Below are 22,601 nucleotides of genomic sequence, written 5' to 3'. Positions count from 1 at the left end.
TGTGACGAGTGCAGCCCAGTTTGTCTCCGCTTTGCTGTGTCCAAGTGTCTGCGCCTTGATTCCACGTCTCCATGTGGGAATAAAAAGGGGGGGACATTACGCGCGGTGCTGCTGCATGGATGAATTGGACATAAAGACATTAAGTTGGGTTTTGGACATTTTAAAACGCATTTGGACAAACGTGCACCCCAGACACAGCCCAACTGGGAATATATAAAATGACAAAAAAAAAACGCACCTGTGGAAATGCACTGCAGTTGAATTATTGGCTGTAAATTATTTTATTGGAAACAAGTAAATAAATATAAAACAGCAGATTTAATGTGACCATTCTCCCCGTAGAGGTTATTAATCATCACCAGTATCACATGATTCATTCTCTGTGTAGGTGGATTTCAATAATATAACCACAGCTCGTAGAGGCTTTAGGCTGAATGGGATTTCGAGGCTGTCATTTCAATCACAATATAATACTGAACTTAGGAAAACCAGTAAAAATGTCTTCAATTTTTATTTAAGGGATTTTTTCCCCATTATGCCTCAATAAAAATTCCCATTAAACAATTTAAGGCCTGGCTTACATATATAACAATTTAAAGCTGACCTTTACAAGAGGTATAAACGCTCAACAGTGAACTAAGACGAGCTTGATTCAGTCTAATCCATAATTATTATTGGTTTTTGTAAATTTATGGACAGGTCCTGTAAATGGGTCATATGGTTTTTTTTTCATGCAAATTAACTGAACATTTTATTTAGAATTTGATGTCAGATTCTGTTCACCTCCTGGGACGGATCAAGCCGTTTGAATAGTCCCTGTTGACAGCAGGACGTGCATGTGTCATCGATATGTCTTCATTCACACACCTTTCCTATCGATCTGGGAGCGTTTGGCTTCGAACCACAAGTTGTGTCTGTTTGTCGCGCGAAGATTGTGCAACTTGAACAGGAGCTGGTATTTAAAAAATAGTTATAAATCAACAATCGGCAATAATTGATTTCTATCGTAAGACTGGAGGGGGGGTGCATGTTATGGCCCACGTGCTCCTCTGCTGGAATTGATTTATGAACTTCAGCAGCAGCTGAAGCGAAAGGTTTGAATATATTATTTGAGTCAATCATAACTTTTTGAAAATTGGCACAAAACAATAATATGAATGTAAAATAAGATTGTTTGTGCCTCCTCATCCATCACGTTATTTAACACCAGCTATTATTTTACTTACTCCAAAGTCATATTTGTATTTTAGTAATTGTATTTTTTTGTAAATCCCCCATGTATGAACACGTATGTCCCGTTGTCTTTTATAAATTCATATTTGAAATGTCCCAGAAACACAGAGGGGCAGTGGGTGCATCCTTCGTGATGTGTTTAAGGACCCCTGTTACAAACACATGGAATTAAACGCAGCATGAATGGGACGTAAAATCATTCACTAACAAGCTGAACAAGAACGACAAGTTTTTTCCCCACATATATATTAAAATTACATAAAAATTAGATCATTAAATTATTAGAATTTATGAAGTAATAAAGGGAAACTATTAAACTAAACTATTGGCTTGTGGTTTTCCAAATGACCTGAAGCTGTCGTTGCCTCAGACGAAAGAGGGGGACGTCTTAAATCTCTCTCTCTCCCTCTCTCTCCCTGTGCCCCTCTTCCTCTCTCTCCCTCACTCTAAAACAAAGGCGCTTTGTCATAAACAGGGTTATTTTACCAAAAGGAGTCAAGAGGGCAACATATGTGGTCTTAACGGGTCAGAGGTCAAACATCCATGAAACACAAGGTCAGGAGAGGCACACAAGTAACCTTCCAGTGTGTCAACATATTGATATTGTCAGATAACAGAGGGGAGAAAATATGTTTCTGTCCCCCCTTCCTCAAATTATCACACATGCAGGCGAAGCTTCCTAATGTGATCAGCTCTATTGATTTTATTGAGAATCTCTGCTGCGTTCAAACTCTCCTCTAACTCCAGATCACACCCTGACTAATACTTCAGGTCTGCATGTGAGCTGCTGCATCTAAAACCTGTTGAAATACTGCTCTTTGGGGGGATTTTCAATAGACCCCCTTTCTTCCCCTGACAGAAGGGAGAACCCTGAGCCATGTGTCGCTATACCCGGTAGATTTTCTTCCTCCCCTCTCCCTCTCTTTAATTCTCTCTCGCTTTTTTTTCTTCTTCCTGGGGAAGGTTCTGTGGTTCTTCCAGAGAAATAAAGAAGTTCTTATAGGGGTCGGCAGACGTGACTTTGAACTTGGATCAGCTCCTGTGTTTCCTGTGGTGCGGGTCGAAATAGACTTGGAAGAATGGCACACAACGCGCAGCCTGTCCCACTCTGAGCTAAGAGACACATTTTCCCCCAAAAAGAAGAAGAAGAAAAAAAACCTTCTTCTTCTAAACGTTTCCTTCAGCCTTCAACGTTATTTCTGCGGTTGACAGAACACCGGAGAGCTCAGGGAGTTATGGCTGTGTGTTGGAACCAGGAGAGCTTGTGGGAGTATTTTGATTTTGGGAGAAAACGTGAGTATATCCTCCTTCCTTTGACTTGTGCTGTGAATGAGCAGCTGTGGTGCAGTCTATAGCCTGGGTACAGCAGATTGAGTGCATGCGTACTCGCAGTGGAAAGTTGCCAGTCAAATTGTTCCTTCTATTTTTTAACGTGCGTGTCTGTACTAGATCCAAAAAGGAAATCCCACGAGGAAAATGTTAGTTAACATTGTGGCTGTGCAATCATTGTTTTCTATAAGGGCCCACTCGCATATCGAAGCACCATTACACCCTCACTCCGTATCAACTCTAAAGACGTGACTTTTACTGCTTAAAACTTTCCCATCGCGAGTTGAGGAAAAGAAAAACACTCCACTAATGGTTTACTCGGATCTAAAGCGCAGCTCGCCACCGTGACATGTCACTTAATTGGTGTGGTGAATGTGAGAACCACCGAGGAGGCAGAACCAGCAACATATGGAACTATTAAAAGGAACCAACAACCACTGGTGGAGCACCACTACAGGCCCAGTTGTGGTTCTTACAAGCAGTGAAAAAAGAAAAAGACAGAACACCATCTGGAGCCACACATGCTTTTTCAGCTGTGTTTAGTTTAAGTTTAGTGAGATTTGAATCATGCAATAAACTACATCTTTAATTATGTATAGATTATTTAGATATATAAATATCCAAGATCATCAAATGGCTCCAAATTGCAAAAAATATTATTATTATTATTTGTTCTTGTATTTAAAACAGATGTTTCAGTAACATGCACACTGAGTTTACTAAAAATAATAATACAATAATAAAAGTAAGATTTCATTTTACATAAATATCTAACGACAGTTCCTGATGGACATTCAGTTTCCCCACGATTGAGACTTTTTAGTTAATGAAATCATTTAATATCCAAACAGTGTGTGATGCTTCATATGTGAAGGTGCCTGCGCATAATTCAAACTATTTCCTACAGCTGTGTTGACATGCGTACTGAACCTAACAGTGTCACCATGGTCCGGGTATCATGGATTTATAATTAATACGTTTTTAATAACAGGGAATATCGTAAAAGTGTCTTTTTTATTGTTGCTTGGAAATATAAACAGCTTTATAATATATTTACGCTGCGTAAAAAAACCAAAAAAACCAAACAAATTTCCTACCATGGCACATATTTTTTCTTCTTGATCTTAATGTTAATCCCTCTGTAATGTCATTTTCTTTGTACATTTAACTCTCCACACCATGATACCTATGAGCCATAAACAACAGAAACACGTTCGCTCCTCTCTCCCAAGTCGTGTTCCTTTTCGCCTCCATGCCCCCCAAATGTTCTCCCTAAAAGTAGGCGGTAATTATTAGTGGAAAATGGCGATGCGCTATTAAGTCGCCGCAGCGCTACCTGCTATTGGAGGGGCACCTGGGATTGATTCATTGGCGGCCAATGAGACTGCGAGGACTGGATGAACGGGCTCCAGTTAAAGGGGGCGGAAGAGGAGGTAGAGCCAGTCCACGGAGAAACAGGGACCCTCCGCGTTAAAGGCAGGCAAGCCAGAGAAATAAACACATACCCAATCGGAGCAGCGATTTTTACTGAGATGCTCCAACTACTTTCGCTCTGTGTGCGCAGAGGACACCTAGTAAGATAATTATTTAATTCTTCCAGTGCGTTTTTTTAACGCAGCCAACTGTCGCAGTCCAGAGGAGGGGACACGGAAAGTCTTCACTTCGTCTCATTTGGATTTTTTCACTCTCAACTTCTCCAGATTGAAATCCAGTGTTCCATAAAGACGAGCTGATTTTTTTTCTTCCCTGATGACCGGAGCGACGTTTTGAATCACACCTGATATGGTGTTTCCAAGGTTGGAAGTTGAATCGTTGCGCACCAGCATCAGCATTTGATTTTTTTTCCTTCCTTCTCTTTAACTTACTCGCTGTAGCTGATTTAAACATTTAAAAAAAAGAAATTCGTTCTCTGAGATAATGTTACTGGATGCTGGTCACCAGTTCCCCGGACTGGGAGTGGGCTCATTTGCCAGGCATCACTCAGCCAGCGAGATGCAGGAGAGAGACTTGAGTTTGGCACAGAATAGCTTTGTAGACTCGGCACACATGGGCGCGTTTAAGCTGAACCATGATCTCTCCCCGGGACAGAGCTCTGCCTTCACCACCCAGGCGCCAGGCTACCCCGCTGCGGCTCTGGGGGCTCACGCCGCCCATGTCACGTCGTATGCAAGCTCCCCTTTCAACTCCACCAGGGACTTTCTCTTTCGCAGCCGTGGCTTCGGAGAATCCTCTCCGGCGAGCAGCCAACACACTATTTTTGGCCCCACGGCGGGATCCCTCCATCACTCCCACACAGACACTCAAGGCCACATTCTGTTCCCCGGGATCCACGAGCAGCATGGCTCCCACGGATCCCCGAATGTCCTGAACGGGCAAATGAGGCTCGGACTACCCGGAGAAGTTTTCGGACGCTCCGAGCAGTACCACCAGGTCTCCAGCCCGAGGACCGACCCGTACTCGGCCGCGCAGCTCCACAACCAGTACGGCTCCATGAATATGAACATGGGGATGAACATGGCAGCGCACCACCACCCCGGTGCCTTTTTCCGCTACATGAGGCAGCAGTGCATCAAGCAGGAGCTCATCTGCAAGTGGATCGACCCCGAGCAGCTCAGCAACCCGAAGAAGTGCTGCAACAAAACTTTTAGCACCATGCACGAGTTGGTCACGCACGTCTCCGTGGAGCATGTCGGTGGACCGGAGCAGACCAACCATGTCTGCTTCTGGGAGGATTGCCCCCGGGAGAGCAAACCGTTCAAGGCGAAATACAAACTGGTTAACCACATTCGGGTGCACACCGGGGAGAAGCCTTTTCCATGCCCCTTCCCCGGCTGTGGAAAGGTCTTCGCACGGTCGGAAAACTTGAAGATCCACAAGAGAACACACACAGGTAATTATTATTACGCACCAGAATATTTTCTTGATTTTATTTAAAAGGATAAGGCGTCTGTTGTTGTTGTTACTTAAGCGTGTAAGTGTAATTAATGTACTGTTGATGTTAAGGTTCCAAACGCGCCTTGCCAAGACAAACACACATTAAGATCTGATTATCAGCGGCTATTTCAGGCTGTTTAAGTAGATAGTAAGAAAGTAGAAACAGAGAACATTTGAGAGCACGTCCAGAGAGTTAGTTAGTTTAAACTGGTGCCATTTATTTCTTCAGTTTACGCACAAGCACTGTATATCGGTTATTCTTCAGTGAAACGTTTACGCACAGGAAAAAACAATTTGAACTCAATGTGTGGAGGTTTGGGTGTTTGTGGGTAAACTTTAAAATGGGTCAAAGGGGAGTGTGCGAGCGTGTAGTGTGCATCGTAGAGCTGCAGGGCTCGTAGTAAATCATATCAGTTTCTTCAATGTAGCGTGTTCACGGTAGTACGCGGTTTTTTCTGAAAGATCAAATCGCTTCTCCAGTTTTACGCACATGCATTTGTCACATTGGCACATTTGTGCGCGTATTTCAGGATCGATTTGTTCTTGATATAATCGTGAAGTAGTGTGTGTTGTGTAGATTTTTAGCCGAGCACTGGTGCTCCTCATGCCGGAGGATTTGCCTTTTGTTTTGCAAAGCGTCCCTTTAGATAGAGGAGCTACGGTGATAGACGGGGGCCATTACCAGCCTTTCACATTTGGACTTATTTTCTTGGGAAATACATGATGGTGCCGTGCCACAGAGTTGCTCAGGTGCTAATTAGATTTTTATTGTCTCCTAGCAAATGGTACGCCTTCTGTAGGCCTACTGAGGACGGCCTGATCTCCCCCTCTCCCACCCCCTCCAAATCACTATGCGCATTATTTAGGCTAAATAAGATGTAGCAGCTACCCCCCAACCCATTTACTAAATACGCTTCAATCTTTGCATAGGCTAAAACAATTGTTACTGTGGTGTGAGTTGTTTTGAAGCTGTGTATTTTCTAGTTAACACAATTATATTTCTCCACACTCACAAGTTTTGGATTTGAATTTTACGCACTGGATGATGCGCACAGATCCTTGCTGTTAAACACTCTGCCCGAGGCATTTCTCTGCAAAATATCTCACTGTGTCTTCTTTCTATTTCCTCCCCCCTCCTTACAGGAGAGAAGCCGTTCCAGTGTGAGTTTGAGGGCTGCGACAGAAGGTTTGCAAACAGCAGCGACCGAAAGAAACACATGCACGTTCACACGTCGGACAAACCTTATCTCTGCAAGATGTGTGACAAGTCCTACACACACCCCAGCTCCCTCAGAAAACACATGAAGGTAAAAATCCTCTCTCAGGAAATATCTGTTGAATACTTGTGTTTATTTGTTATTTACACATAAGTGCAAATGTTAGTGGTACTTTTGTGGAGTGTGAATAATTAATTCACATCTAACTTCAGAGGATTTTTATTCAGCCCATGCACACGTCAGATTTTAAATACTCATTTGTATTTTTTTAATTTCCTCAGGTCCACGAAGCCTCCCCACCAGCATCAGACTCATCACCAGCAGCCAGCTCTGGGTATGAATCCTCCACGCCTCCAGGCCTGGTGTCCCCCACCACCGAGACCCAGAGCAACACCACCATGTCCCCAGCCTCAGTCGTCCACAACACCACCAGTCACAGTGGCCTATCCTCCAATTTCAGTGAATGGTATGTTTAGGACTAAGGCGAAATAAAGCGACACACACTCGCTTTTCACAGCACTGGAACATCCAGCAGGAGATTTTGGGGGACCTGTGCACACGAGAGGCACACAAACATTTGTTTATTTTTTATTTTGTTACTTCTGATCCACCAGGGAAGACGATGATATCCAACAGAGGAAAATATGTATAATATTCAAGGTGTATTTCATATTGTAAATAATTACTAAAAGCCCACTTTTCCCATTGGTTGTGATAGTTTGTCAGTCTTTGGTGTATAGATGTTCCTTCAATGGTAGCTATTTCTCTAACTGGACTTTTAGTGCACATATTACGATTAAATTGTACTATAATGTTGAATATTGTGATCTTAAGGCAAATTGATTGTACTATACTTAACATCTATAAACTGGAAAGAGTGCCAAAGTTAACATTTAACTCAAACAGACCACAATATTATGCTTGTGAATGTATATTTTAGTTTGCTGGGCTTAACTTGTGATGTTTTGTGCTTTGCAAGTTTGAATTGTGAAATACTATCTGGAAGATTGTGAGGAAAATAAACGTTGTGCCGTTCGGTTTTCTGTAACTATACATCCATCCTTTTGTAAATATCAGCTGCCATATTTATCCATTTGTAATTAAATTATGGTATTTACTTGCTACAGATGAAACAGTATTTATAAAGAATGTTTCTTTACTATAAATATGTACAATTACGAGCTAAACATGGGCAGTTGTTTCGTTATGTGCTTTTGTTGAAAGTTTTAAGAGGTGTTTTCTTCCTTATTGTGATAAGAATTTTACTGCATACAAATATAATAAAAGGTGTTGCAAGTGCTAAATATTTCCTTTGCTTTTTCATGCTTTGTGCGGCTGGTGCAGCTTTTAGTGAGTTTCTTGTTTTGCGAGGCATTAACTCTGTTTTGAAATTACAACTAAATTCCCAAGAAGGGAAAAATAAGGTGTCAGTTAAAATGTAGGCATCAAATCTTGGTAAAAAATCTCTTCGCTCTTAAATTCTTCTCCTTGGATTTAAGAGCATTGTGTGTGTGTTTTACCTCCATTGCTCACAGGCCCTGAACAATGTGGCTGCTGTGACGCTGTAAATAAACCCCGAGATTTGGGAATTCATTTGAACTGTGAGTGTATTAAAATAAATTACAAAAGGGAATTCATTTTTAGCTATAGTCACAATCATGCGTTTGAATTTTATTTATTTATTTGTTGACATTTAAATGAAGAAGGAAAAACAAGCAAACTTGAAGCATCGTCTCTTCATTTTTCACACTCGGGGCTTGTGTGCATACAAGTGTGTTCATAAAGGGGAAGATTTATTTTTTTTCTCTCTTCCACAAATCAGATCTTCCCACTTTCTGTTTTCCCAGGTCAGTTACTGAGTTTATTTGAAAACACAGCCTGTAAATGTAAACCCCCTCCCCCCTCGGTCTGGACACTTTACTGCAGAGTGCTGAGCTGAGACAGCCGTGAACTTGAACTTGACTTGGCTTAGACCTATATGGACGAAACCTCTTGTCCATATGTTCCCATGGCCCTGCTATCCATTCAGAGATGTTGATTTAAACACAGACACTTCAGATTAGACAGTTTGAAACATTACTGTTTGTGAGCTTTTATAACACGAACACAGGTTCACGATGGTCCGAGCTGATGGAAAAGACAAATATAACCTTTAGATGCATTCAATTAAAAAAAAAAACTACATTTGTCAGCTCTTAATGTGTTGTTGTGTGAGACTGCTAGCTGCAAACATGCTTGTGTGTGAATGAGTTGCTGTTAATATTCTCGTGTGCATCATGGATGTTCAGAAACCTGCAGCAAACACGTAGTGGGACTTGTTAGTGATGGTGGATAGCGCTGCAGGCCGACTCTCCCCAGCAGCAGCAAGTGGCACTCACTCACTCAGTCAGTCTGTTCTTATGGAGCTGCTGCCTCCTGTTATACAAGCTGCTCACAGTACTTGGCTCCCAGAACTATGTAGTAAATAAAAAAGGTGGAGACTGTGCTGATTACAACCAGGCAATGAGATCAATTAGAACCAGTTAGAGTCATACTTAAAAATGTGTTTTTTTTTCTCCTGAAAAATCTACTTTGAGTTTGTAACATCCCCCATGGTGCACCTCGCGTATTTACACTATCAGCCAACCAAAAGCGCCTAAAACTCTTTTTTAAAATAAAAAGTGAATGCATCTCAGACGCTGGGGAAATGCTGGTTTATATATGCAAGCTTGTTTAGTTCTTGAAATCGCCTCCTAATGGCCCCTTCAGCGGCTGGCCCGGTGACCTCTCCGGCGGAGGAAGGTATGACCTGTGGGGAGTGGGAAAGGTCAGCTCCACACAGTGCGTCGATGCCGGTTCCTGTTCGGCTCCTGCTGGGCTGATATTGATCCGCGGAGAAGGAAGCACTTTTTTTTCCTCCTTCTTCTTACCTCTCACTGCTCCTTGTACACTGTTGACTGTACTGTAAAGACACAGAGCTCAGCCTGCCTCACTGGGCCTGCAGCTCTTTGTGTTGGTGTTTTTTTAAGGTTTTTACATTTGAGCTCAGGTCAAAATCTGAGTGCAGTGATAAGTTCAGTGCAGTTTGGATCACACGTATCCACATTTCTAATTGTGGAAATATAATTGGACGCCGATGTGAGGTTGCTGTCAGATGTAAGACATAGAGACCACGTTATAGACGATAACAATGTGACTATTATTCCGATTATGGAGTTAAACCCTATTCCAGTTCTCTGTCATCCTTTCAGCAGGTTGATTCAACTCTGTTTCAGTGACTGAATCAACTTGGAAGCAGGAGTTTTATTTCATGGAGTCGTGTTGGATTCAAACAACTTCTTTAACAGCTTATCGCAAGAGCTGTAGTGTGTTTGGGGGGTTCAGCATGCAGACTGACTGAAGTGAATCACTTTCTGGATGTGTCATCAGCTACAACGGTCTTTGGGGTAAAACTGCATCAGTGTGTGTGTGTGTGTGTGTGTGTGTGTGTGTGTGTGTGTGTGTGTGTGTGTGTGTGTGTGTGTGTGTGTGTGAGAGAGAGAGAGAGAGGGGGGGTGGGGGGGTGCCACAGGCCATTTTTATGATCAACACCAGTTGACAGGGGCAGCATGTCGATATTTGGGACAACATCGCTGGAATGAAGCTGCACTGAGCTGAAATCTCTCTCTGTGCGCTCATGTTTGGAGTTTGGGAGAAAGAGGGTGAAACAATCAAGCAGCGGTGGTGATGATTGCTGGGCCTCCAGGGAATGAAATCTGCTCTGGTGCGTTCACAAGTGATGCCCTACAGCGTCTGTGTGTGTGCGTGTGTGTGTGTGTGTGTGTGTGTGTGTGTGTGTGTGTGTGTGTGTGTGTGTGTGTGTGTGTGTGTGTGTGTGTGTGTGTTTGGTGCGCACCCGCAGCACGCACGTCTCAGACATTTCAGGTGCATTTATCTGCAGCTCTCTCTCTCTTTCTTACTCTCTCTCTCCCTCTCTCACACACACACACGCACTGTTTAGAAACGAAAAATAAAAATCTATGAGGATGTGATTTAAAAATAAATGGTATAAATATCTTTATTTTCAAGGTGTTGGGAAAATAAAACGAGAGCAGCAGCAGCTGAGGAGCCTTTATTGTTTCTCTTATTCATTTATTATTAATCAATGATAGAAGCGTCAATGTTTTATTTTTTCCAAGTAGAACATATCGTTTTGTTTTAATTTATAATTTGCATTACTTTTATTACTTACTCATAAAGCCTCGCTGTGAGAGCTACACCTGGGTATGCATCCCCTCAAGTCAAGTACAATTTACGTTAAGTTATGAAGCGTCATCACGCACAGTGTGAGTATTTGTTTCCCACTGGGCTTTGAATGACAGAGCGCTTCAATTATCAAAAGTGAGAGTTGTAGAGTAAAATAAACTAACATTAGAAAATATAAAATAAACCTCTGGTGTTGGCCAATAAAACTTAACAATTATTCTAAATGAAATCAAATCACTCAACAAATAAATAATGTTTCATACGAACAAGGAGCAGTGATTATTTCTTTTTTTTCATTTACAAACACACACGTTTGTAAAAGCCAAAATAAATTCCTTCCAAATCAGTAAAAATATATTACAACAATTACCTTTACAACCCTTTACTAATAATAGCAATAATAATAACATTTATTGTCCTAATAATAATAATGTAATAAATTATTGCAAAAAAGTCCCATTTAAACTTTTGCCTTGTTCACTTCTAAGCTTTTATTTGTTCAAATGTAAATGACCTATATGTGAATTATAAACGTTTCATGTTATATATTATTTGAATTCGACTTTCTCTTTGCTGAACTTCCTGTTTATGCCTTTATAGAAACTTATTAATCCACATTCCACTTGAGTGAATATGAATCAGGGCTGAACCTCTCAATTCATTGTAATTTCGTATTTTGCACCAAAGTCGTTTCTCCACGTGAAGCCTCCTGAATGGGCCTCGTCTGCAGAAACAACCAGAGTTTTATCAGCCACCGTGTTTTGAAAGAAAACTTTTCTTAATACAAACGCTGGATCCTCTAATTGAATTTGAGCTGCTCCAATGAAATGAACGCGTCAGTCCGCCGGCCTGTGTGTTATTTAAAGTCACACACACACACACACACACACATAACAAACCTCACATACTATAACATGAAAAAAAAACTTCCAGTCGTGACCAAAAATAAAACAAATGATAAATAAATTCAATGTTATAGACATAATGTAGCTTTATGACATCTGTACACACTTTTGAAATTAGGTGTTTATCTTATAATATGAATTTAAGTTTGTGAAACATAAGTTTTGTGTCATAATTATGTTTATTGTGACTTGAGTGGAAGCAGAATTCAGTTTATGACATGAGGCCCTTTATAGTTCCTCTTCCTCCTCTTAAAGTCAGACCACTGTGATATATCATGAGTGCTGCATTAAATACATCACCGCAATCTAACTTATCAACAGATACACTGTATTTTCCACATATAACTTGTTTTCTGTAGCAGTAGTAATCGTCCTTTCTTATATCAATTATTTGCTGCTTTCTTTCTCTCTCTCTCCTTATCTCTCCCCCCCTCCCTCCCTCCCTCCCTCCCTCCCTCTGTCTGTCTCTCTGTGACATGGCTTGTGTGTTGTGTTTGTGCTGAAGTCGATGTACAGTCTGCCTTCCTGTGCCACGCAGCCCCCGTGGCCTTTCATCTGCGGTTCAGCGGCCGCCTTTTCTCACACAGATGAATGTGTTTCTGTGAAAGAGCCGGAATGGCTGTCACTTCTCCTGGCACGGCGCAGAAACAAACAAAACCCCCTACTCCTTAAAGGAAGCTGGCGCAGGCACCTCCCATTGGACACAAACACCACAGAGTCAGAAGCACAAATAGCCTCAAAAGCTAAACACTCTCCCTTTCATGCAGAAAGCTTGGCATGACTGGTCCTCTCCTGCACACAGAGAAACACAAAGTGGAGAGGTGCAGAGTAAATGACATACTTGAGCTTGACTGAGGTCGTGCTTATTGTTGTCGTCCCCCCTCCCCCCCCTCCTCCTCATCCCTCTTGCTCTCCCAATATTGTTAGAATTCAACTAATCCCTCACAAACTCAGCATCCTCCCCCCGGTGTTGCCTTTGCAGCAAGGTTCTCGATGTGGCTCCCACACAACAACACCTTCCCATATCTGTTTATTCACCACGGTGGATAATGTGCCGCTAATGTGAAATGTTTTCAGGGAACTTTTCTGCTGCAGCCAAGGCTCGGAGAGAGACGGGAGCAGCTGTACAACCAAAGGCCAATTATCTGCAAACACAATACAACACAAACCAGGCACACACTGCTGATATGGTCCTTTTGTAATCAGTAGTTTTATAAGTATCCACAGCTCAGAAACACTTTTGGTTCATGCAAACTGGAACAAGTTGAGATGAGAGTCCAATTTTGAATACATGTAAGAAAGCAGACTGTCATGGCTCCCTCCTCACACACACAGACACACACACACATGATCGCAGACTTCCTTTTCCATTCAAAACCACACTCAGCCAAGGAAATTTTCAATTTCCCAACACCTGTAAACATGCTGTTTTACCTCGGCCGCTTTGATCTTCAAACACACCAGAGCCGTGCCCTGGGGGACACTGTGTGGAAAGGTGACTGGGTGGTGTGTGTGTGTGTGTGTGATTTCTTGTTTTATGGGAATGCTGGCGAGTAATGGAACATACCTCGTGGTCATTTCACTTTTCATATTTTAAGCTCAAGATGGGAAAAGTCTGCCACGTGTTCCTCCTCATTAAGACCACCTCAGATGAGGCTAAGTTGAATTGCAGGCCCTGCTCATAGTCCAGTTCAACAACATGGAGTAAACTAATGTAATCTTAATGGGAAGGTCACTGAAAACTAAATTACAAAGCTCCAAATCCATTATTTCTCCTCTGAAGGATAATCTCAAATATCACTAAGGGACAAACACAGTCAGAAAAAATATTAGGGACTTCCAAAGCATAATTGTTTCTTAAAGTTGAAAAAGAAAATACGAGTGCAGAACAAGAAAAGACAAATATCAGACACAAGAAACGATGAGTGAAAAGCAAGAACAAATAGGAAAAGACGTGTGCACATGCTTTGTCTTGACACCAACTTAGCTCAGTGTGTGTTGTGTGAAAAATTGATTATGGCAAACAGCCTAACACGATCACTGACGAGATATCTTGATTTTAAAAGACAGCACAAATAGTCCATTAAATGAGCACTTTTTTTTGTGTGATCCGAGTTACACACGGTGAACGGCGTTTGATTTAATTTCTCTGACAGTGACAACAAACTAAAAGGTCATCGCTAAAACGGTATAAAGATGTGACAATGTAATCTGATTCATTATTTGTTTAAATCAGGTTGATCTCTCCGTCTGAACATTGATTGTGACACATCAGAAAAGTTTTCTAAGGACCGTTAGAAAGAAAAAAAACAACAACATTCTTGTCAGTGAAGGAAGGTGTGAGCACCCCACACACACACACACACACACACACACACACACACACACACACTCCGCTGTCACTCACATTCAATTCAAGAGTGATCAGAAAACAAAAGTCACAACTCGGATTCAAACAGATTTATATGACATGACACAGGAATGAGTTGAATATGCCCCCTGCTACTCCCCCCCCCCCAAACACACACACAAGCCCCCCCATCTGTCGTCTGCTATGCTTTCTGTTCTCTTCAGGTATTTTTTATGTTTCTCTCAAATCTTGACATGAGCTTAATTTAAAGACAACAGGGACAGAAGGGTTTGGGTTTTTGTGGTAAATTCCCCTCCCTTTATTTGAGATGATTTAATTTGTGTTGTGTTGACACGACTGTGTTGAATGTTCAATGTCTTAAATCACATCGGTGGTAAAAGGCTGTCTGACTTCCACAGGTTTATCTAATGAGACAGAAATGAAAGAGGACAGGGATCAAACCAGTTGCGGTCCCCGCGATGCAGACTCTTATTCAGTAAGTCATTATCACTCTGATCTTAACAACATTTTCACTGTCTGCTTCCCTCCGGAGGGTTCCATTCACCGGAGGAGACAAACAAATAACACACTGGTGTAGGCTTTGTCACATGCAAATCAGCAGCTCACTTTTTTTTCTTTTTTTTTTTACAGCATTTCAGTCAGAGGCAGCATTTGGTCACAGGACTGATATAAGCTATCGGTTGGATTTTTTAAAACACACAGTGAATATTGATTAAATTCATGGTAAACGTGAAGGAGTTTAGGCGTTTTCCTCGAGGTTTACCAGTGCCAGCCTCTCTCCGCAGGGGGCCGCTGGGATTGCACCCCACAGACATTGTCAGTTCTCTCAGAAGAGCCTCTGCTTGCTTACTTCCACTTCTCGAGTGTAGTGGGCCGGAAGGAGCTAATTTGATTGACTTTCACCTTCAGTTTTTTTTTCCTTCTTCCCCTTATACCTCGCAGTCCCTTGACAGTGAGAGACCTTTCTGGTCAGTGAATGTATTGACAGGCAGTCATTTAGCACTTGACATGTCAATGCCCTGTCCACTCTGGTCCTGTTAGATTCTGGGTGTTTTTGTATATTCCTCATTGACGGGATTGATTTATTTGCCGGTAACGGACTGTGGCAGTGTTCTCCACTGTGCTACACTCTCCAAGTTATTACTCCCACTAAAGGGACATTTACCATGTTACAGCGGTTAAAAAGGGAATAGTGGAATAAACACTCAGTAAAGGTAATAGTAGGTAAACACAATATGAACACAAGGAACTATAAAAGACAACATATGATATTTAAATTGCAATTAAATGTGGTCGGCTGGGAGCAGCAGGAAAGAACAACCTGGGACAGCTCTCTCTCTTTGTGAATCAATCTTTCACTGACAGAGCTGCCCAGTGTTGGGATTTATATATATATATTAATATTTTTGTGCTTTTCCTGAAGCCACCTCCTGTTTAATCTCTGCCATTCACATGTCAAATCAACCAATGTCAGTATGGCCCCTCAGCAAAATCAAGAGGAGAAAAGTTGCCATACTCTTACATTTTCTCTAAAAAAAGAAATGTAACAAGTGATATTTTCACATGATCCTGTGTCTTTAGTTGTGCAGAAGTTGTGATTGATTTAAGAAGCTGTGATTCCTCCCTTCAGTTTTGTTCTGAGAGAAAGGCCAGAGTCTGGAGGTCAAAGACAGAGATGCATAGTGGTGTGTGTGTGTGTGTGTGTGTGTGTTGTGTGTCTGCATGTTCGGCACCGTGATAAGACGTGTAAGAAGTGTCAGGGTACCACACGTTTGTCAGCGTGCTTTCACTCTTCTCCATGTCAGCTCTGTGTATATATGTTTTTGAGGAATCCATATTTGTCTCGCGGAACATGAATATAAACATGACTCCAAAAAACACCTCACGTGCAGCTCTTCTGCAGACTGACACCCCCCACCCTGTCTTTCCTCCGCTCGCCTGCAAAGGAGGCGTTGATGGGTGTGCGGTGCCCTGTTTCAGGAGTGTTGGCTAAGTTTATTTCCCACCCAGCGTCTCCTGAGTCGTGGGTGGAACTGAGGCTTTGCCTTGCCCCTCTGGAGCCCCCCCCCCCTCTTCCTGGTCCAGGAGTGCCATGCGGGAGCCTCTGTCCCACCAACACTTGAGAAATAAATCAGACACACTGCTGACAGCAGCTTACAGTGAAGCAGGAGGATGGGGAATTACATGAAAAGAGTGGTATTCATGACAGATATTTTAACGGCTGGTGAAAAAAACCCACGTAAGATTCGGAGGAGGGTAAACAGTTTGTAGTTTAAACGCACTCAGATTGAATGAGAAATTCCCCCAAGTGTTAAATGTTTGGAAAGTGTCATTGCTGGCTGTTGATAAAAGAAAATCCAATGCTGCACCAGGGAGCACGGTAGCTGACACGCAGAGAAGCATCCTTGTTTTTGTCACAAAGAGTTCCACCAACAATAATAGCCCCGCTCCCCTCCTCGTGCTTTAACACATGCCTCCTGCGCTGCCTAAGATATAACATATTTAATGGAAACGCTATAGACAGGCTGGTGTGAAGCTAAGGGTGGAATTACCAAAGCTTTAGCACTGATGCCTTTGGGACTCGGGCCCTAATCAGGTGGCTGAGGTGGCAGAGCCCAGGGCACGAGCAGAATTATGACGATTACGGCGTGTTAGCACATGTTTGGGGTGGAGTGGACGGACAGACAGATGAGTTCATCAGCGGCAGGATTAGCTCGCTCCCATGCTGATCAGTAACTACCACCCGGCCCTCGCTATGTCCTCATGCACAGTGGCCTCTCATTAATGGTGAAGGGAGAGTAATGGGCTATGCACATATAGGTTTTCTTTCAGAATACATTTAAAAGCACTGAGCAGTGAATGGTGACATGATTCATGATTATTTATTCACATGGTGGACGACTGGAGTTTTTCTGAATCAAAGAGCAGAGCGTCGTGCACGTTGAGCTATAAACCTTCCAGCCAATCATTTAGCGTGACCTCGCAGGTCAAACGTCACGAGCTCAGAGTGACTTAAACGGCCTTGAATTCGAATTTGACTTTGTAACATGATTTTCTTATTGAATCACACAATGTTATCAAATAACCTTTGGGCTCTTTAACATTGAGCGTTTCTCTTGTCTTTCAACATGTGTGTGAAAACATTTCATGCCTTCTGACCGTGTGTGACCCTGCATTGTCAGAGAAAAATGCACTGTAAGCTGGTAGGCATGTCAAGCCACAGTATGGGGTCCTTACTTGTGCTATAATCCCAGCCATGGCCTTTTAACCCTGTACGGCTCGCCATTCTCTCCGCCGCTCTCCCCTCTCCCTGCACCTGACAGAGGAACACGGAAAAACAAATGGAGACCTTGAAAACCATACGGCACTGCATGTTTGCCCTCTAAGTTGAGGTTTTTTTCTTTTCTTTTGGCCAGCGTATGTTTGTTTGGAGATTTACTCGTGTTTTGTTTAGAAATATAATTTCTTTAGTGGAGTTGGCCCTTCTGAATTCACACTGGGATGATATCGATTTGCTGTTCGCAGCGTCTGTCTCATTTGATAGAAGGGCTGCAGTTTTTTTAATTTATTTTACAGGTAAATGTTTTCCCTCCTGTCAGAAAGTCAGTGCATGATGAGATCCACGCAGCGTCACATTAAATTAAGATGCAGACGCGTCTTTTACAGTTTTATACTCTGACAGATATCCCGGAGCTTATTTGTAGAATGTAATCTTCAAAACTTGAAATCTGTGTTTAAGATTTGGAGGCCTTATTATTAGTTATATTCTATTTTCTTATTTAAAGGAAAATACACCCCCCTCTCTTCCTCCTCCCTACTTTTACTAATAAAGCCACATTCCCTGCTGATGGAAAATTGTCGGTTTACCTCGAGCTGCGGGGGGCCTGGCAATCAGTCCTTCGAAAAGCAGAGCCAGGTTAACCTGCTGTGATAGTGGACTCCAGGGACAGTGCCCCACCTCTGCTTGACATGCAGGGGCTCTGTTCACCAATAAGAGGCATGCCTAATGCACAATAGAGTTGCACCAGCCTTCTCAGTTTAATGTTATGAACAACAACCTTCTGGTCAGACCCGAGCGTACGTGCTCAAAAAATGATCCATTATTTTTTATATCCCGTCTGATTGCATTTCATTTATTTTTTTTTTTTTATTGTGACGAGGATGTTGCATTTGCCTCCTTTATCACGTCGTTTCTTCCACTTCCTAATTTCATACGAGCGGCTGATTGTTTTGATTGCTTTGCTCTCTGGCTAAGCTATCAATAGTGCCATACATTGGCAACACAAAGGGAAGCTTTTGAGAGTCAATCTCACCCATCTCCTGGAGGAACTGTTAATGGGACACTTACAGTATGGGGGCTCACAAGTCTAGGATGGAGATGCGCAATATAGCAAGTCACATTTCCACACCTCCCCACTGAACTATAGGGCCAGGCTGAATATAGGGAATCGCATTGGCTTGAACAAAAGACTGCAACCTCCAAGTGCTTCAAGTGGTTGTTGAGGATGCCAAAACATTTCTAATGCAGATGTCTTGTTTTTAATCCCGAGGTATGCTAAACTGTAAGAGCGCTGGAATTGGACAATTTGCCTGTTGTTGGATTTGAATTCATGTCAATGCAAAAGAGTATTTACATCACAACAGATGCATCAGTGAGGGCGCAATGTAAATGTCTTTTCTTGCAGGGTAAGGGTTTTTTAGAGCATGTTGGGGTTGCTCCTCTATTGTCTCCATGCAGCCACAGATGGAGCAGCACTTCATGTCCATAGAAGGGGTCATTATCAGTGAGTGTTTCATCTGATCAGCTACTGTGAGGTTGTGTGTGGTTAGCATGCTCTCTACATCTACAGGCTAACCTCATTTTTCATGCAAACCCTGCTGTATTGATTTCATGTAGTTGATTGGAATGAATTTCATTTAGGAATTCTTATGAATGAGAGATAATTAAAACCAGTTTTTCATGTTTTGTATGAGATTTTGTTTCAGTTCTGTCCAAACACCACAGTTTGTTTGTTTTTTTGCTTTTTATGCTCAATTAAAAGACATTGGACATCATTCTTAACTTTCATTAGTGTTGCAAGATATTATCTTTACTTCAATTATCAGATATTTCAATGATATATAGGAAAGCAAACATCTAGTAATGACAATGTGGGTCTTTCTACCAATTCAGTCCAAACTAAAATATCACAGCAACTACTGTGTGTTTCACCAGGATTTTAAATGAATATCACCTTCCACATAACTCATGTTGTGTCGTAGTCGTGTACGATGAAGAATCAATTCTCCAAAGTAAACAGAGATTTAAAGAGGAAGCTAATTTTTTAACATTGCAGCACTTGGTGGAAAAACAAACAAGTTGATAACAAGGAGCGTATAAATTGTGTGTACTTTATCCCTCTGCTGTTCTGATGAAGTTGGTGATAGGATTCCCTGAATATGCCTCCCCTGTGTGCTGTTGTCTGTCATTTAATTAGCTTCCAGTTTCACCACCACATGCTCCTCAGGTATACGTGTGTTTGTGTGCACAACCGAGAGGCTGTAAGTGCTGTTTGTTTTCTAAATTATAATTGTCGTGTTTATGTATGTTGACGTGCAGATTGCCGTATGTGAGAAGAAAGCCAGAGATTACAGAACACTTGTTATTCCTTTCTCCTAATGAATTGCATCTGAATACATAAATTAAGGTGTAAATTACCCTGCAAATTATATTTTCTGTCAAAAACACCACGAAACATAACACGTGTCTAATTTGAGAACAAGATTTCTAAGTCTTTTTCTTTAACAGAATTCTATCCGATCAAGTTATTCCATACCATACAAGAATAAATATAATTAGTGAAACATAGTGCGGAATACATTCCTCTGCTTCCCCACTTCAGATAAATTCATGTTTACCCTCTTTGGCCCCTGGCTTTAATTTGTGAGCAGGCCTGACCTGACACTGTGTTGGGATATTCATTGCATCCCTTTTAGTCAATTCACTTAATTATACCATTCTGCCCAGGGTGCCAGCACAGAGCAGCATCTGAATGCTGCATCTTCAATCTGCATGTATAAACAATGTCAGCAGCCAGGAGGGGCTATAAGATGACCAGCAGACACTCTCTGGCACATCAGATATTCTTGCAGTGGGATGTTTGTGTGACTCTGTGGAAAAGCAGCCGAGTTTCTTGGAGCAACTAAGTCGATCCATGTGTGGAGTAAACGGCGAGAGGCCTCCTCTGCACCATAAAAACTCTGTTAATTGGGAGGAAACAGCAGTTGAGATCAGTGTGGAAAAGAGATGAGTGTGTAACCATTAAAAGGCTCCCCTAGTTCTTTCTAGATGTAGTAAAACACGTTGCTTTCACACTTATCGGTGACAAGAATTTTTTTCTCTCATGTTAGCATCTTTTGTGACATATGTGAGATCGTGCAGCCCTCCTCCTCCTCCCAACGCCGGGTTGCACATCTGCGTGGTCCCGCTGTTCAGCTCAGTTCACAAGTGTGTGTGTGTGTGTGTGCTAACAGCAAATTCAATAACAGAAAAATAATCAAACAGGTAATAAGTCACGGCAGCGACTTTCAAACAGGTAGCAGCAGCCGCATAGCTCGATGTGAAGCGAGATGGCTAAGTGAGTGAAAATGAGTTCAGGATATCTTTTGCTTTTCACTTAAAAGCTATTCACTTTTTTGCTCAGAAGTTCAGATCTCAAAAACCGCAGTGACACAAAGTTCATGCCAAGACGCTCGTCAATGTCAGCGTAGCCCTGCTCAGACATGTAGAAGGCCCATATTAACACTGCTGGCACCACCCATCTTTTTAAAGCGCCGGCTTGCTGACATTCAGACATAGGTGACTTAACGTTCCTCAGGCTTTCTTCAGACGTGACAGCACGTTTACGGAGAGAGAGACGTGTGCTTGAACAGGTTTTGGCACCTTGAGCACGGGAGGAAGCGGGGAGCGGTGAGAAGGAACAGCAGGGAATTGAAAATGTTATGATAGCGAGGAAGAAGCCTGGTCTCGGCTTTTACAAGCTGCATTACTGATGAGTTTTAAAACTTCATTCGCTGTTGAAGCCTTTGTGAGGTTGAGGGACGGATGCCCCCTCTCCTCACAGTCAACCTACTCTCACCTTCATTTAATTCACCGGGATTTCTGAGGCAACACGTTTATTTAAAATAAATCAAAAAATTGTGACCACAAACAGGAAATTATATGAGAACCCTCGTGACTGATGTGACATTTGTGCACCTTGTACGGCACCCAGACCTCATCCTGGTGATTTCACCTCCATTACCCAAGAAAACATATTTGCTTTTTGCAGTTTATTTGTATAGAAACATCATTTCCACGGCGCAGGCTTGCTGACAGAGCGCAGGCATTGAGCGACAGGATGTTATGTTAATGTGACAGCACTCATCTCATACTTGCTAAATAGTGATCAGATTAACATAAAGAGCTGCAAGTCTGAGAGTGACTTGGTTGTGTATCGTCAAAAGTGTGTGTGTTTTTTTTTTTTTGTCAGGGATCAATAGAAAACCGAGCAGGAGCGTCCTCGTGTAAAAAGTCTATAACCTGAATCAGATCAGAGGCACTAGCTCCTTTGAAGATTACACAGAACACTTTTTATGGTGAAATGGTAATCTCAGAAAATTTGTGGAAATATGAAGAAATCCCAAATCTTCCAAATGTTAAAATACGAAGTAAAAATACTTTTCTGGATCCGCCTCTGGATGAGCACCGAAATTGAATAGGTCCTTTTTTTGGCTCATCTCTTTTCCTCGCACACAAGTTTTATAGGAATCTGTTCGACACCAGTAAAAATATAACCTTATGGTGGAAGTAATAAATACAAATCTTAAGATAGTAGCTTTTAAATTGTCAGAGTAAACTTTTTATTTCCACCCTTGTGTTGTCTGAAACAGCTGCAGGTTTGATGGTCAAATCCCAAAACAAGAAGTATCCATTTGTAGAGTTCAGTGGGAACGTACATAATGTACGATGGACATTGTGTTCTGCGGCTGGGAAAATGGCGGCAATGGTCGCTGGGATTGGCCCACTCCCAAAAGCCTCTTGTGGCTGCCACAACATGGAAGCTGAGGAGAAGTAGGAGGTTGCGGGAGGAGGAGGAGGAGGAGGAGGAGGAGGCAAAGCCTGACGTGGAGGAGTATAGAGGCGAGCGCAAGCTGTGAGTCTGAAAGAGGCCAGATTCAGCTCTCAGCCGGACAGCGGCTTAGACATACCCCAAACTCAAAACCCTGGAAACAGCCGAGGAACATGGCCGTGGCAAAAAGGGAACAGTGGGGACGGAGAAGGAGCGATAGACTGACCGAAGTAAAGGGAAGGGGTTGTGGAGCATGGGATATGGAATATCAATATAGAAATTGAGAATAGATTCTCTG

At 42.2% G+C, this 22,601-nt stretch overlaps 1 protein-coding gene and 1 long non-coding RNA gene across 3 annotated transcripts in view; both read left to right on the top strand.

Moving 5' to 3' along the window:
• Window positions 1-583: 583 nt before the first annotated feature.
• The window catches only part of LOC138411757 (uncharacterized), a 95,474-nt gene continuing 73,456 nt past the window's right edge, over window positions 584-22,601 (top strand). Inside the window, exon 1 of one of the 2 annotated variants that reach the window (XR_011244248.1) lies at window positions 584-2,526. This is a non-coding gene — a long non-coding RNA (uncharacterized lncRNA). Of the gene's footprint in view, window positions 2,527-14,609; window positions 14,689-22,601 lie in introns of those variants that run through there. The other variant, XR_011244246.1, reaches the window with a different exon arrangement.
• zic2a (zic family member 2 (odd-paired homolog, Drosophila), a) lies at window positions 3,165-8,017 on the top strand. Its single transcript, XM_020100760.2, has 3 exons — window positions 3,165-5,452; window positions 6,640-6,803; window positions 6,995-8,017. The coding sequence occupies exons 1-3, from the start codon at window positions 4,480-4,482 to the stop codon at window positions 7,187-7,189; spliced, it is 1,332 nt and encodes a 443-aa protein (XP_019956319.1). The 5' UTR covers window positions 3,165-4,479; the 3' UTR covers window positions 7,190-8,017.

Source organism: Paralichthys olivaceus, chromosome 10 (genome assembly GCF_024713975.1).
Source record: "Paralichthys olivaceus isolate ysfri-2021 chromosome 10, ASM2471397v2, whole genome shotgun sequence".
NCBI classification, from domain to species: Eukaryota; Metazoa; Chordata; class Actinopteri; order Pleuronectiformes; family Paralichthyidae; genus Paralichthys; species Paralichthys olivaceus.
Note: the sequence above shows the minus strand (reverse complement) of the source record. Positions and strands in the feature narration are given on the sequence as shown.